This window comes from Maylandia zebra, linkage group LG1, assembly GCF_041146795.1.
Source record: "Maylandia zebra isolate NMK-2024a linkage group LG1, Mzebra_GT3a, whole genome shotgun sequence".
Lineage (NCBI taxonomy): Eukaryota > Metazoa > Chordata > Actinopteri > Cichliformes > Cichlidae > Maylandia > Maylandia zebra.
Window position 1 is genome coordinate 20,646,348 of NC_135167.1, and position 16,988 is coordinate 20,663,335.

Here is a 16,988-nt window from a genome sequence, read left to right on the forward strand (position 1 = left end):
GCAACTTCGAGGGCAACGCTTAAGGACGTCTTCAGAGGTTACTCCAGTATTTTGTTTTTCACATGGGGTGACCTGAACTACTCAAAGGGTTAGGGGCCTCAATAATTAAGATCATTTTATCAGAAATAAATACAGAATTAAAAACTTGTTTTGGGAAAACAAAGAAAAAGAAAAGAAAAACAACAACAGGCGTGATTTCCCTCCTCTAAGAGTGGGAATCTAAAATAATTTTGTAATGAATACTTGTTTTGGAAAGTGTTGAAAGAAGCATTTAGATACAAAGAAGCATAACCACCCAAATGAAAATCCAATAACATAACAAAATTTGTTACTTTGTAAAAGTAAACATAAAGTATATTTACTTTTACAATTAGTTTAATATGTAGCTACACCATTTTTTGGCTTTAGTCCATAATATTTACACCTCATATTTATCTGGATCTAATTTTTGAGTTATTCTAGTTGCATGCCCTCCAGTATCACAAAACTGACAATAAAGTTGACTTTGACTTTTGGGTAGCTTAAGCTAACAACCTAAGCGCTCGAAACAGTTACTGGAGTACAATGCCGCCCTCCAGGATTTAGTGGGGAAAAGCGGAAACGAATAAAAATTTACTCAAGTAATTGTACTTAATACACCACCTCTGGTCCAAGTTGGTGCTGTTGGACTGTATCTGACAAACCTTATCAAATAACCCACTTTCTGATTTGCTTCATTTTACTGAAGGTAAGATTTAGGAAAATCAGGTGTTACAATAAAAACACAAAACTTCTTAAAGGAAGCTAATTCACAATCCTGTAGACATCCAGAATCTCAATAAAGACCTCTGCAAAAGTAACATTTTTACCAAGTTAACAATTACTAAAGCTAAGAATATTGGCTTTTACATTTTTATTATATTTTTGCAAGGTCACAAAACCATTTCAGTTCATCCCCCCCAAAGTATAGTTTTTATTTTTGCTTTAGTTAAGTAAAATGGGTTTTTTTCACATTTGAGTTACCTAGGATAACCTTGTTTGAGTGGTTACCAGAGCATCGTGCACATACTTAATTTAAAAAAAGAAAGAACTCTGATCTGTGATCACCTGAGAGCGCTGCTTTTTGAGGGGTAGTCATCCAAGTTTAACGTTATTTACTCATTCGTCATGAAACACATTTCTAAAGCAGGTAAAGACACGAGCCTTGATAAGGAGACACTCGTCATCATGAATTCCCTTATCTTTTTTGTTTTTTTTTAATATGTTGTTGTATATATAGATGGTTCATCCATACACCAACCAAAAGCTTGAGACCTTCACGATAAGTCCAATTGTACATGCTTCAAAGATGTATCCAACTGCACTGTCAGTGCTCACACTTGTCCTGCAGCCAATAGTGAACACCAAGAGCATTCTCTTTTCCTGAAGTCGCCCACTGATCCCCTCTGTAACCAGATTATTACAACCTGCCATTACAGAAATCACTTGCAAAGTAACAAAGTTACAGCTGTTTTCATTTTAAATAGTTTTCAATTTAAAAAAAATTTGCAGTCTGATACAGAGGGCTAGGAGACCTGAACAATATGAAAGTGCTAGTATTATTAATTTACAGAGATCAGGCATCACATAGTGCTATGAATTATCCAATATGCTACATATGAATACAGCTGTTGATACCTTACAAATGCCTCTGGTTGCTTTTTTTCAAGGCTACTTGAAAAATAAACAATAACCTTGGCTTGTATGTACATAAACATGAGTTTTGTTTATGCTGAAGATAACGTTGATTTCACCACTACCAGAGGTATAATCTTATTAGGCCAAATGGCCATGACAGTGATAATGAAATATTTAGTCCCATTATCAATTCTAACGGTTAATCCCCCAAATTTTGTGTAAGTGAGAAAAAAACAACAAAAAAACAAAGCCAAAAAGAGTTGCTGTCATGGTATCCCCCTCCACGCTGGGCTCCAGAAGACAGCGCTGTTCAGAGCTTCTTCATCATCATCATCATCATCTCCTGCATCGTGCTCAAGTTCTTGGTTCGTTTTTCCCCCCAGCCACTTGTTGCAATTTGGTGCAATTTCCCCCATTTGACAGATTGAAGAATGACTGAGAAGAACCAGTTCTGGAACCACTACTTAAGGGAACAACACAAGCTTTTTTTTCTTTTTTTTTTTTCTCTTTTTTCACTTCACTACAATCAGTCACGGAGTAATAAAAAGTAGAACAGATGACTCAATTCATTCCTGGAGCAGTGCCTCCAAAGTTGAAAGTAGATGGCACCACTGGCGCTGTGAACTTGTATCCGCCGTGTTTCTCGATCATCTTGGATTCTGTAATAAGATGGGCAATATATTTTTTAATAAAATAAAACAGCAGAAAACAGTTGTTTGCTCAAGATTTACTGCTGTCCAGCTATGCAGCTCACCCAAAACCACCAAGTAAAATCTTTATCTTTTTACCATGACAGGTACCTTGATTTACTCCCACTGGGCAGCCTTTACTATTTATTTGTTTATGCATGCCTATTAGGCCCCCATGAAGAAGGAAAAGATGGTCTAACCAAAGAAAGTCTGGAACAAACTGCTTGGCCATCGCTGTGGTCCATTATCAAAGCTGCAATGGTGAGGAAGATCCCATTTATTACTGAAGTGGGATTTTAGACATGTTTTCTTTCGTGTGGCAAGCGTCTTTTTTTTTATGCCTTGCATTTCTGAGCCAATAATGGCTTATTTCAGTACATCAGTCTGAAATGCAATTAGATGGAGGCAGTGAATGCTAAAGTAGTTTTTATTACAGGTACAACTGCATCAACAACAATGAAAAAGAAAAAGCAGCACATACAAAAGCACTTTATTTTCAGACTTTAGAGCACCACAAGATTTAAATTGGCAAACTTGGGTAGTCTTAGCCGGGCCTCACCATGTGCTGCCCGTCTCTGATCTGCAAGTGTGGCGATGTCCTGAAGCTGTTTGCCCTGTTCCTCGTCGAGGGATTGTGTTAGCGCCTGGTACCATGCTGGGTCACGGTTCTGGAGATCTGCACCACATTGAGGTGACATCAATTAGTGAAAAAAAATACACATGCATATAGTGGTTTGTTTTTAGGCCATCAGTAGCTTGTGGTCTTACTCTGTAGAATGACTTTGAAGATCTGATATTCGTCCACCAAGTTATCTTCGTCATCTACGGCTGTAGTGTAGCCCTCGAGTGCCGTCTCCTCTGCGTCGTCCTCCTCCCAGTCCTCGTCGTCTCCGTCCTCGCCTGCATGCTTTGCCAGCATCTCCAGGTATTCTTGGCCCTCCTCGTCAATGTCATCCTCGTCACTGCCCAGCTCCGCTATAATTACAGACGTAAGATGACACATTTAGACATTACCTCCCTGATTAACGCTGAACGCTTAGACACATTTAAAAGAAAGAAATAAAAATCTTCATCTTACCATTATCATCCTCTTCTTCCCCATCCTCCTCGTCATCGTCTTCCTCGTTCTCATGCTCTGCTCGACAAGCGTACGCCCTCTTGAGGCCACTGAAAAGCAAGATGGCTGCTGGAAGAAGCTGGCTGGCCACCTGGTTGATGGCCTGAGGCCTGTGCTCGAGGTCCATGAGAGCACACAGTCCCAGAATGCACATCTTCCTGTCATGGAGGCTGAGAGAGAGGAGTAAAAGCATTAAAAGGTGCTGAATCTTCTGAGATTCAACAAGGATGAACAGTCAACACAAGATATACTGAGATAAGACGCTTGGGCCAGTCACTTTAATTTTATACTCTAATATTTTCACTGCCAGCAGACAGACTGTTAATAGTGATTTCAAGGTAACCTTTAAATCAACTAAAATAAAAATAGTCAGTTAATTCTGGAGAAGACAAATATTTTTCCTAAAAAAGGTGACTTTCCCTCTTTCCCCCCCCCCTCAGTGTCTCATCTGCATATCCCTCCAGTCACGCAGCAGCTGCACCGACCCAACATTTCTAAAAAAGAGCCATCGGTCAGATGTGACAACAGGCCGCTACATTAACTGCCATGTTGTTCTACACTTACTGAGCACCAGCATCAGTGAACCACAGGAGCAAAGCTAGACCAAAAGGTTCAGGAGTCTGGAACAACAGTTCTTTGTTTGTCAACGTTTTGAAATTCTCCACAAGCAAATGAAAAGCTCTCTCCCTTCCCTTGTTGGGAGGCTTTTATTGCAGTTTCAGTACCCAGCTCCATTAATGTAATCTCAACTCAGTATGAGGGGAATATGCAGCAAAACAAGAACTAACGCAGCCATAAAAATCAGCAAACAGCGTCATAGACAGAGCCTGATGCTGCTTGTAGACAACACCGTGATTCATTCCCAGTCTCTTCTTCACAGTGAGAAATACAGCCTATTAATCCAAAATCCAAAGTACCTATACTATTAAAAAGTTCTTTTACAAGATCAGTGACAAGCTAAATGGATAATAAAAACTAATAAACATATATGCAGCTATAAAGAAAACAAGTGCAGGGTTTTGTTAGAAATGGCCCTAACAGCCTGTTTTAAATTTACGAGTAGTCATTCGTGCTGATTAACAGTGATTACTATTCAATGTCAGTTGGGGAAATAAAAGCAAATGTGTTTTGTGCATCTTCAATTGCTGACTGGCGCACACCTAAGCTGCGATTCGCAGTATTAAAAACATCAGTCTTACCCCAGGAAGCAGTCAACGTCTTTCAGCCACTGGCTTATGAAGTGGTTTGTGATTGGTTCTGTGTTGTTGGGAAAGCGGAGATTCTCCAGAGTGTTGAGGAGCAGAGGAGGGCTGTAGTACAGTGCAGCAATGGCCACCTGGAGGCACATAGTCCTCAGCTCGCTGGTCTTCACCTCCCGCGTCAAACGCTCCAATGCAGTCGTCACAAACAAAGGCACAACCTTCAAGGGCAGGATGAAGTTTAAAAATAAATAAATGAATAATAACACAAAAAAATCCCAAGCAGGAACTGTACAACAAAAATCTACTTTTACATTTTATTTCACAGCCAAGTGGTGATGCTCTTTTTAATGTAACAGCTCATTGTTCTGATGCGTAGATGCAGTCTTTATTTAACACTGACCTGATCAATGCCGCGGCCTTTGCACTGCAGAATGATCACTTCTAGGAGCTTGGCTGCGTGGCACTCTGGGTCCTCACCTGGATCGCCCGTCAGGATCTGTGTGAACACACAGGATGGTTTAACACCAAAATCGCGCTCAGCAACTAGTTTAGCCTGAATATTAAAAAAAAAAAAAAAAAAAAAGCCCATCTCACATTATGTAGAATAAACTGCAGCACCTTACCTTCTTACACATGCTATAGATTATCTCCAGGTATTTAGTGTCAGAGAGGAGGGTGTCTGTATCAACTGTGACATAGTTGTGAAGGAGAGGCATCATATCTGAAAGAAAGACAGTTATTCACTCAGCTGAACAGACAGACAAAATTACACAGGGTGTGAAAAATTCATTGGAAAATCAAAGTACCTGTGAAATAGTCAAAGCCATCCTGCTGGAAGACTTCATACACAAGTGGAAGGAGCTGCCACATCTGCGGTGACACCTGCTGGCAGGTGAGGCTGTGGGCCAAGGACAGGATCTCCTCGTAGAATTCTGGGGGTAAAATCCAAAGTGCATCACTGGAGGTAAACACGATCTGTTTACCACAAAGAGTTTAAGACCAGCATGTGGGAGGAAAGTGGAAACACAGGAAGAACCGGTCTCCCTTACCCAGTACATGCTGCTGCAGCACAGTGCCGATGACCTGCAGGCAGATGCCCTCGAGCTGCTGGATGATCTGAAATACCACAAAACATCAAAGAAAATTCAGAATTCACTTTCAGTTTCACTAAAGAAGATGCAGCTGTTGAGATCAAAACTATATTGCTTTTGCGTCACATAAGGCTCTTAAATTTAGCACGAGTAGTAAGTAAAATGATTTAATAGAAAACAGTCTTTTGGATCCAAACCTTGTTATTAGGGGTGCAACGATACTCTTATCGATATTGAACCGTTCGATACAGTGCTTTCGGTTCGGTACGCATATGTATCGAACAATACAAAATTTTTAATTTTATCAACTTTCCTTCTGACGATGCCGTCTGTGTTGAGCGCTCACTGGATCTGCGTTCGACTACTCTGTCGAGCGCAGATTCACTGAGCGCAGGGCAAGCTAGCGAGACAGAAGTTAAGCTCTCCTTGCAACATGGCAAATTGAACCTCCCCCACCCTCATTCAGATCTGGCGTTTGGAACCATGTTGGTCTTCATGTGAAGTATGACCCTGAAGGTAAGCGCGTCATGGACAAAAGTAAAACAGTGTGTCGGATGTGCCACGCAATGCTCAATTACATTGGTGGGAACTAGTGTGTTAGCTCAGTTAGCTCGTTAACGTGTTGGCCGTTCAGCCCCACGCACGGGGCGATCCGCGGTAGATTGTTAACGGAGATTTGCTGTGTTGTGGCGTTAATGTCATTTTAACGAGATTAACGCTGACAGCACTAGTGGGAACACAATGAATATGACTGCACATTTACGCCGACATCATCCTAGTGCAAAGACAAGTGGAAGCAGACAAAAACAACAAGCACGCATGCTACAAACTTTACCCGAGTCATTTAGACAGCCGTTAGCACACGATTCTCCGTATGGGGACCTGATATGTTTAATATGCTGCTGAGAATATAGCCCAGAAGAAGCGTATAGTGTAGCTTTTATTTTGGAAAGAGCCATTTCTCTGTAATAAACTCTTTTCCAAAGATGAGTGATTCCTCGATCAGATAGATTTTTTTTTATTATTTTGTTTCGGCAACATTAAATTTAAAAACTACTTTTGAGTTAAATATATATTTATAATTTTAATAAATGACAAATTAAAAAAGGCATGAACATTTTTTTGTATCGAAAAAATATCAAACCGTGACACCAAAGTATCGAACCGAACCGTGAATTTTGTGTATCGTTGCACCCCTACTTGTTATATGTGGAAATTTGAATTGAAAACACAAATTTCCAGATCCACTTGGAAACTTTGGACTAGAACTCCCCAACTGTACTAACTGTAACCTGGGACAACACTTATTTGAGTCAATACCATCTGTGCTGTTAGGTCCTCTAATGCACCTACAGCCATTGATTTGGTTACATTTCCATTTTCCCAAATCCACAGGTCAAATAAAATAATACCACTTTGGTGCAGCAAAGCAATGCATGTTGACAATCCTGAATTACAGAACCATTACGTAATTTAAAAAACCCAGAGTGCTTATTGACTGAGCAGCAGTAGTCCTGCGTTTCAGCAGACATGGTGGCAGCGTGCCCCGGCTCTATTTCTAGCGTCTGCCTCAGCCTCTGAGTCATTTTGAACATGGTGAGAACAGAGCGTGTTCCCAGGAGTTGGTGGGTGGCTCGAGTGTGTTGGCAGGAACGCTGTAGCAGCAGACCAGAGCCGCTTCCACAGAGGAAGTGGCACCGAGATGAGCGATCAGCCGGGAGGGGTGTACATGTGGGCAGCAGCTACGGTGGCTATGATGCTAACCTCTTTGTGGTCCTCCACCACACTCAGCAGTGTGTCGATGGTGTTGAGGATGCCCATGGCGGTCACAGCCTTGTCATCCCCTCCCTCCTCGTCAGGGCCCGTCTGAATCACCTGGTTGAACGTCATGGCCTGCCAGAGAGCAAACAGGAAAGAGCATTACGACTGCGTCTATGATGAGCAGAGTACTTTCTAGTGAACCTCATAGCAACACATGAATCATCAGGCAGGAGATTGATTAATATGAAGGCTCCACTTCTGAAAAGGGAAAAGCAACAAAAACAGGAAAGGGGGGGGGGGGGAGATTTTGTTATAGCTTTCTGTTAAAAGCAGCAAAGAAGAACTGCAGTCACTTTGCAAACATTCAGCATCAGTCATCAGTGCATGAGATGGAAAATAAAGAAGCTAAAGGGAAGAAAAGTCAGAAACATGACAGGACACTTAATCGCGATACTGATTCTTCCTTTCCCAGGGATATTATATATTTATTAAAAATCAGGCCACTGGTACTTTATCTGTCATGAGAAACTTGCAATTAATCTTCAAATTCTTTAAAAAAAATGAATACAACATTTTTTTCCTTATGGGATGACAGCCCTCTCCTCATTTATTGCTCTATAGGAGCAGTTTTATGTGGCATCTTTGTGAGATTATGCCATGACAATGTAGCCTCCATCATGTCTGCACTTACCAAATGCTGTGTCATCTCCACTGCAATTGGAGTGACCTCCTCACTGTATTCACAGATCATCTTCTGTATGACATTAGTGAGGTCGTCATTCTCCGTCTCTCTGACGATGTGCAGGAGTGCCTGCATCACTGGCCGAATGAAGGGGGTGATGTATTCTTTGGCTAAAAACGACACAAGGAAAAATGTTGTTAGATGGGAACTGAACTTTAGTGTTTTAGTATCACAGGCTCCATGAATAGATTATCTCACCCTTCTCCTGATTGCTAATGAGAACTTGTAGGGCGATAGCGGCCTCCACCTTAACTGGCATCTCATTGTCATTGATTAGACAGTTGCGGGTCAGCTCGAGGGCCGTTTGCAGATTCTGGTCATTTTTGAACTTCACCTCGCAGAAGTAATGCAGCACCCAGCAAGCCTATGGGAAAAGGTGGCAGGACCACTGATTAAACACATCCTACATAAAGTTATTCCGTGCTATTATCACACAAGTCTGACGACTGGTGATTATGTGGATTATGTGATCACTTACTCTGGCTCTCATGTATCCCAGTTCACTGCGGAACAGGGGGAAGACGTGATTCTGCAGCATGAACTCCATCTGGTCTTTGTATATCTTTTTCTGCATAAAACGAGGAAGAAGAAAAAAGTAAGTTTCACGAGGCAATCAAAACAGTTTACACTTGCAGTGGTTTGCAGAAAGAGGATGCAGGCTGAATTCAGATGATTGATAATTACACAGCTTCAGCACTGATATTTTGCCCACAGCTAGGAAAGTATTAAAATGGACTGCAATAAAGTACAACCGAGTAAAGAGCAGTTTTCACCATCAGTGCAATATCTGCAACTGAACACATGAGTGAAAGTGGAACTAAATGTCTTTTAGTTTGTGCCTAGAAAACAGGATTTGCCAGATAAGTGGAGAAAACGGGCCAGTGGAGAGACGTTTACCTTGAGCAGGATTTCAGCCAGAGAGCCTATCATGTGAAGGGCGCCGTCCTTTTTCCTGGGGTCAGAGGTGGGGTCTGTGAGAATCTGGTAACAGAAGCCCATAGTCTTTTGCAGCACCTAAACAGTAAGAAGAACATTTTATTTTCTGGACCTCAAATACAGATTATAGGGATAGTTCTTTTTTTCCTCCCTCTTAAAAGGGTATAAATTTTTAATACAATTAACAAAAAATGGCCTCACCTCTTTCCTCTTGTTGCAGGCAGTGAAGAGAAGCGTCTGGGCTGCGGTTGTTGGAGAGATAAAATCCTCGAATACATCTGACAGAGACAGCACAGATTGGAGTAATTGTTAGTCATCACTCATGCACGGACTCTTTTGGATTTCAGGCATTGATCGTCTCGGCTTACCAAATTTCATGCGGATGTACTCGTATGGATCCTCCTGCCAGAGCTCCTCATCGCTATCTGTGTAACACATGAGGGGGAAAACCACGTCCTGAATGATGCCCTGAAAGATCAAAGTCACAATGGTCAGCGAGCATCAACACAGATGTCAGGTTTGTTCTTGGACAGAAACAGTACATCAAAGTGCTCATTGCAATCATTACAAATGGAAAGATGCACTTTAAACTGCAGTTATCAAGGTTCATTCACTGCTCTTTTTCAAAGTGTTCCAGAAACCACTAACAGTCTTATACATAATTGTGAAATATCTAGCACATTTAAGCATTTTGAATTTTTACCTGGATGTGTTGTTTGAGGTTTTTCCACGTCAGAGCGTGCGCTATGCCCTGGTTGATATAGTTGAGCGTCTGTTGGAGTACTCTGGGAGCCACATATTGCTTTTCCTTGTATTGGTATAACACTTTCAGCAGCACCTAGAGGCAAAGTGTGCAAAGAAACTCCTTACATTTGTGGGTTTCACTCCAAAAAACAAAGTTAATTTAAAAGGTGAGATGCTGCTGCTCTTTCATCTTCCAAAGTTCTTACCTGCTGTGCACCGACTGCATATTCCTTTAGGAAAAGTTCAGCAAACTCTGCGTACTCTTTGGTTGTGTTTCCTGGGCTTCCATACCTGCAAACAGAGTATGAATGTTAAACCGAGTGGCAATCTTTAGGGCTGAAGTATTAAAACACCATTAAATAGCACATTTACAGCCTGGTACAAAAAACTGGTTAGTTTCTTTCCTCATAATAACTGGAGGTGAGAATTTTTTTGGGGGACACTGTAACGCTTAAAGTGAAGGGTGAGGAAGATTGATGTAGCAACACAAGCAGCCCTGGTGACTGCTGTCTAGTAGGATTAACTTATACTAATCCAAGAATAGTTCATCAATGTTGCTTCAAAAATGCTGAGTCCAAACCCAGTCGGTGCGTCTATTTTTATTTACTTTTTTTTTTTTTTTTTTAAACATGCAGTCTATGTGTTAAACTTGCTCCTATCATTTGCTGAACAAGTTAAGGGAACAATTATTGGATTTTTACCTCTCAAAGAGCCGAGCCAAGATGTGGAGGGCCCACTTCTTACACTTCCACCATGGAAGCTCAGGCCGCTCATCTTCATCGATCTGCATCGTCTCCTGCAGCACAGACAGGAACCAGTATCGCAGTCAGCATGCGGAGCAGGTAAATGTGAACACCTTGTGGAAACTGGAAATCTTTTTTCCCTACTTACCGGAGGCACATCTCTGTCTACTACCGTCTTCAGGATTTCCATCCACTCTGTCAGGTTCTGTCTGTTGATGAGCTCCAGAGGAAGGTTGTACTGTGGAAGGAGACAAGGAACCAGTCATTTACTCCAATGTCACCAGATATTAAGATGTGTGTCAAAGAAGGAGAATTAAAAATAAACAATGATTTTGCTGAGCAAACCAAAGAATACCTGGAAGAGGGCATAGAGGATTTTAAAGATCTGTTTCTGTATGAGGACAGAGTCAGTAGAGTGGTCAGAGAGCAGCTGGATGAAGCGTTCTTTCAGCATGGGCATGAAGATGTGCATGGCGGCCACCAGTGGTTGACGCTCTTCTGGTTTCTTGTACCTGTTTCATACACAAGGTCCACAAGCTCAATGTTAGACCCAGGGCGTGTGGTATAAGACCATGTAAAGGTCAACAATGAAAACTCTGACTTACTCGTAGTTTTTGACAAGCTGGTAAAGACAAAGCAAGATGCCCAGCCACCCTGCACTGTTGTCTGACTGCAGGTAGAAGCCAATCTTGTCCACGATGGCCGTCCACTTGCCGGGGTAGTCATGCTTGATCATGTGGTGAATACATGTTGTCAGCTGGACCCTGAAAAGTTCAACAGACGACTTTCAGATTGGGTAACTTAATGCAAGAGTGACAAACTCTCCTCAGCTCCTCCTCTCTCTACTCATCCAGTGGGGTTTGTGGTTACCTGATGCGCTCGGGGGAGTGGATGATGGCCTCCACTATGGTGTCTCGAATGAACTGCCTGTCCTCCTCGGGGATGTTATTAACAGGCGTCTCTGTGCCTGAACCGTCTCCATCGCTCCAGTGCTGGGTTATCATGTTCTTAAGGTAAATCACACCTGGACAGACGGGGAACACAGAGGTTACAGAGCACAGCCCAGAAATGCAACACACACAGTGATCAACATCACAAAAAAGATTACATTTTAGCACAAATAGTTAGGCAGCTTCCAAATGAATGCACGGAAACCACGTGGAGAATGAAGAAGAGACTTAAAGGAACTCTGTTTCAAGTTTTGCTCCCTGACGCTCTTTCGATTATCTTTGAGATGTAGCGAAACTGGACTTTTAAGGAGTGTTGACAGCACTTCACTGTATAGGAAAGAGGTGTGACGGGTTTATCAAAAGACAATAGCTGATAGCTTTAACGTAAATGAAAGCAAACTATTAAACTGAAAACATGATTCCTACCATAACGTTTGAGAGACACTCCAAAGACTTATTCTGGGGAACGATATGTGAACTTATGAAAAGGAAACATGGGTATACGATCCCCAGAAAAGGTAAAAGGCTATATATCTGCTATCTTAAAATGGGTATAAAATGGACAAATACACAAACTAAGACTTCAAGACAGACAGATTTTACCAAAGAAGAGCAGTCTCAAATACCAGAAGGAAAAATAACATGGAAAGCGAGATTTTAAAATCATACTTCTCTTCATGACGGGATATCAAAATAAGCCACCAACTTCATGCAACCCTTAAACTCACACCCATCATCATTATGGCGGCGTACATCACAGCAATGTGAATTGAGCACCAAATAAAGCCTATGCTGCAGAAATAAATTCCCTCTGTAGGTCAGTTTTGAATGTAGCACCAGGGTGTCAGCTGGGTTCACATCTACAGTGTGGGGGCCTCACTATGAGGTTTGTGGCTCACAAGGAAAGGCATCTGAGAGAGCGGAGGTCAACACGAATGCCTACAGCAACTGCGAGTCAATCATAATCCACCCCATCAATGCTGATGGAGCACAGCCCTCCGCCCCCCTTTCACCGATGACTACACTGCACAACAAAGTCCCTAGGAATGTGTCATAAATTAAATTTATGACCACGAGGAAAATGTGTTTACACAATATACTTTCAACCTCTGTATTTACTTTGTAACAAATCTTGAAACACAACTCACGCTGCACATCCTGTCAACACGTATTCAAATACAACTCAAATCTACATTCAAACACGATGCCCAGAGACAGCTGGCTGCCATCAATGCATCTGATCAATCTATTTATGGGAAAAAATTATCTAATAACTGTCAATCACCACTAAAGCAGCGCCACTCATATTTCAAAAATTTAAAAAGCATTTTTGTTGTGTTGGACAGCCTACCAGCATCAAACCAGACAGGCTGCAAACAATAATCTGGCCAACCAAAGTGACTACATGCCAGAACAATAAATCAAGACATTAGTTTGTAATCAGCTTTACTGTTGATATTAGTCCAAAGCTTCTGTACAGTCTGGACCGCAAAATAATGTCTGACATTTTTTCCCCCCCTATGGCTAAAAAAGTAATTTATAATACCTGAGCACAGATCTATAGCAGCTTAATTTGCTGGAAGAGCCATGTATTCTTGGGAGGTGTGTGCACAATAATTAAGATGTTATGTGTGCACTTTCTGTAACAACTCTGGCCCAGATTTTAACTTTGAGGAAGGTGTCAGTGGAGGGAAAGCTCTATGTTCAGAGAGCAGCATTTGACTGAAGCTATATTTAACCAACTCCACGTGTGCAATGCACTTCAGCGTGGTACTTTAGCCTCACAAAAACAAGTGTGAATCACAGATCATCACTTAATAACTCTGTTTAAAAAAAAAATAAAAAAAATTATATAATCGACCTCTTTAACTTGGGAATCGCAGGTAATAGATGTGTTTTCTTATTTAATGCAGTTTTATCCTAAAGTGTAGGATAAAAGCGGTAAAATGTCAAACAGTAGCAAGGTGGATTCAGTGCACACTAAGGTTTGCAATAACAGCTTAAAATAAACCAAAACATTAAATTAATTTTCCTGACCAAGTCCTTGAGCACTGATCATGCTCAAGGACTGAAATAAACTGAAATTGAAGTGAGAACATTTTTACAGATGCTTAAAATAAATAAATGTAATCACGTCTTTTATTTGTGGATTTGGTTTCAAGTCATAAAATAGTTTGACTCAGAAAATACACTAAACGTATGAACAGAACATTAAAGCCAATGATGAGTCACTTTTCTTTCAAAGAAAACAACTGCAATTAACAATAATTATTAGCAAAAACGTTTGGTTGTTTTGTTGGTTGTTGTTTTTTTTTTTTGTTTTTTTTAAATCCTACGACTGTATAATTATTTGTTTGCTGAGAAAGTTCTGACTCACCTGCTTGCCTGACAGGCAAATCCAGCTGATCAGTCATGGTGACGCGAAGCAGCGTGGACACAAAATTTACCCGGGCGTGACCCTGTAAGCATTGAAAAAAAATATATATACGTAAGCTGGTTATAAAGACAAAACATCTCCCCTCTCTTTGTTTAAAGAGTGATTATTTGCCTTCATTATTATTAGTATTTTAGACAAGATGGTAGAGCTGACAGGAAAGGAGAGACATAGAGCAGGCAGAGTGACACAGAGAAAATGGCCTGGGTTAGAATCAAACCCAGGCTCCTACAGTAGCCCTTCAGCATACGGGTAGCCCGTTTAACCAACGCCCCATCATCTCTCTTTTAGTACCGTTTCATGTGTGCTGGACTTCAAGTTAGTTTTAATTAATCTTTTTGAGCTGGCATTTAAGTATACTTGAATTGGTCCAAGTCTAACCTGCAGTTTGAGCACACACTATGTACTCAGATAATCATACATCACTGTTGCTGAGTAACTGGAAACAGAAATACATGACTTATTGTTACAAATCTGCAATATTATGATCTTTGAAGGATTTTTAAAAAATTATTTACTACAGGGGGAGGAAAAATATCCCATAGCCAGAGTCAGTTTTACAGCATCAGACAAGACATTTTTCCAACCTAAAACATGATGAAGTAATAATCATCACCAGAACAGAAGCGACATCAGACTGGTACCTGCTAACTTGTACAGCCAAAAAAGCATGATCAGTCTCGGATAAATACATTAATGTCCTGCAGCTCAAGGGTCAATGAATTTGATTTATCTTAAGCTTCATTCACTGTTCAACTGACAATTCTCCATGAAAAGCAGTGAGAGTTTATGACTAAGCAAAGAACCACATTTAGAAACCACAGATTTACTCCATCCTCCTCCAGAAGACATGACTTCTATTGAGAGAAGAAAAAAAAAACAAAAAAAAAACTCCAGGAGGTCCAGCCAGCTTTGTGAAAATACTCCGAGCTCTGCCATTCAAGGGAAGCAACACTAACAACGCTTACGTGGGTGTAAAGCAAAACCTTAGCCCCAAGCATTGCCAATAATACATAACTGAGACATTAGCGCCTGAATAATAAACAAACTCAACCATTTCATTCGGTACGCCCATGCAAGCTAGTGCACTTCCAAACAACAAAAAAATGATTATTCCATGTTATGCTCATTGAGTTGGAAATGTCTCCAACTCCATCACTATACGACACCAGTTGGGTCCTCAATGGCACATGAAATTAAGACGCTTTGCAGCAATAACTTTTATTACAAACACCTAAAGCAGTCCAGCAAATCAGTTTGCTACGAAGTGCCAGGGATGGTGGTTTAATTTTACAGGATGGCAGGACTCTGTCCCGCATTTAATCCCCATTAACAAACCAAATACGCTCTCAGACCTTAAAAATGTATCCAGTTGTTTTATACAGATTAATTTCCGTATATCAGAAATAAAACTAATTGTTAGTGTGACCAGACATTTTTTTTTAGTCACACAGTGCGGATGCTGCCTCGACCAGGATAGTTGCTAACTCTGAACTTTAGCTCATACGGACCTCGGAAAACCTATTTCGTTACACATTTCACGCAGTAGATGTGAAGCCCACGATTCTATAACGGGCGAAGCCAAGACAAACTGTACTAAAATAACCGATTATGTAAATTTTATTGCGTAGTTAAATACTGTGAACAGTTCAGGGACTGCCAGTGACACGTGAGCAGCTGCTATGTAGCGGAGCTACAGCAGCTCATCCAACAAGTAGCGAAGTTAGCTAGCTGACATTAGCCACCTAGCTAGACACCAGTATCCCGCTGTTAAATACCCTGCCTTCCACTTGCCTTGCATTTGGCCGGCCTCTTTTGCCACTCAATAAGCCGCTCGAATCGTTCTTCCGCCGTGTCAGCCTTGAATTTAGTCGAAATTGTACAGAAACGATACGAGCACAGCTCACACTTATCGCTTCGGCAGGGCAACAACCGTTAGCTTCTGTAGCATTAGCGGCACAGCTGGCTGAAGATGAGGCTAATAGTGACGCTGGTAACTGCCACACGAGCGTGTTATCACCTAATCACAAAAAGGACTGATCACATCGCGTTTATCACGCACAAAAAACAGCAACTAAAGTCTGGGCAATCAGACAGTCTGCTAGCCGAGGGGGATATGAACGCCTGAACTGCCACACTAAAGGCAGTAGAGCCCAGCCTGCGTGATCGCACCATCTTGATGTTGTGAACGGCCGAGGCCCGACCCAACCAAGACCGCGCCACAACTGCCTTCATCTTAACTTTTACCTCGTTCAGCTGTCGCTCCGCGGCCTCCCGCAGATTGGGGTCCATCGTACCCCTAAGGGCCTCGACCAAAGCGTCGGGATCCATCACGAAAACTCTGTTTACGGCTCGGATTTCAATATATCACAGCTCTATCAATTCCCAGTCACTGCGCACATGGACGCACGGCTCTCCGGTTACCCGGCGCGAAAGGAAGCAGTGAATGAAGTACCCGGATAGATCAGCGCCAAATTTGTGCAAGACGAACTTCCGGTAGCGCCCGTGGAGCTCTGGGAGGTGTAGTTTCCAGCTACATGGTATCATATTATCTACTGAAATTCAAAAAAGTGAGGAAGCTGACCCACCTACTGGCTGCATTTATTAAACGATTGAAAAAACTTTTAGTTTTAACGCCTTTTATTTCTTGATTTCTTTGCATAAATAAAGGTCATTTAAGGCTATTCATTATGAAAGTCCCAGTTACAAAGCTTAGAATGATTTACATTCTCATTTGATAGTGTGAAATAAAGTTTCTATGACAGAATGCATGGATGTGAATGAGAGGGAAGCTTAAATGAGTTCAAATACTGGGGGCAAACATCAAAAGCAATGGATGATGAGAGTATCAGGGGTGATGCATGACAAAAGGATAGCAAGAATGAAAGCGAAGGTTTACAAGACTGAAGTGAGACCTTTTATA

The 16,988-nt window shown here is 41.4% G+C and overlaps 1 protein-coding gene across 2 annotated transcripts; it reads right to left on the reverse strand.

Moving 5' to 3' along the window:
- Positions 1-1,201: 1,201 nt before the first annotated feature.
- ipo7 (importin 7) lies at positions 1,202-16,519 on the reverse strand. 2 transcript variants are annotated; one of them, XM_014412414.4, is made up of 25 exons: positions 16,313-16,519; positions 14,009-14,090; positions 11,552-11,705; positions 11,287-11,445; positions 11,037-11,193; positions 10,830-10,919; positions 10,640-10,734; positions 10,145-10,229; positions 9,898-10,032; positions 9,563-9,662; positions 9,396-9,472; positions 9,156-9,272; positions 8,737-8,826; positions 8,457-8,622; positions 8,208-8,368; positions 7,520-7,648; positions 5,714-5,780; positions 5,471-5,596; positions 5,288-5,385; positions 5,065-5,160; positions 4,662-4,882; positions 3,424-3,632; positions 3,114-3,320; positions 2,905-3,021; positions 1,202-2,315 (listed from the first exon to the last, which is right to left on the reverse strand). In XM_014412414.4, exons 1-25 carry the CDS (start codon positions 16,394-16,396, stop codon positions 2,218-2,220), a joined length of 3,120 nt encoding a protein of 1,039 aa, XP_014267900.1. In that variant the 5' UTR covers positions 16,397-16,519; the 3' UTR covers positions 1,202-2,217. The 2 variants fall into 2 exon arrangements, with proteins under 2 accessions (XP_014267900.1, XP_076739138.1); XM_076883023.1 differs by lacking the exon at positions 16,313-16,519 and adding an exon at positions 15,860-15,997.
- Between the last annotated feature and the right edge of the window lie 469 nt (positions 16,520-16,988).

Bases quoted from the DNA above. Each gene is read 5' to 3' on its own strand.
- ipo7 (XM_014412414.4), bottom strand. From the start codon at position 16,396: ATGGATCCCGACGCTTTGGTCGAGGCCCTTAGGGGTACGATGGACCCC. The intron at 9,663-9,897 runs GTAAAAATTCAA...TTGATCTTTCAG, and splicing joins ACCTCAAACAACACATCCAG to GGCATCATTCAGGACGTGGT. The intron at 5,597-5,713 runs GTAAGGGAGACC...TTTTACCCCCAG, and splicing joins GCTGCAGCAGCATGTACTGG to AATTCTACGAGGAGATCCTG.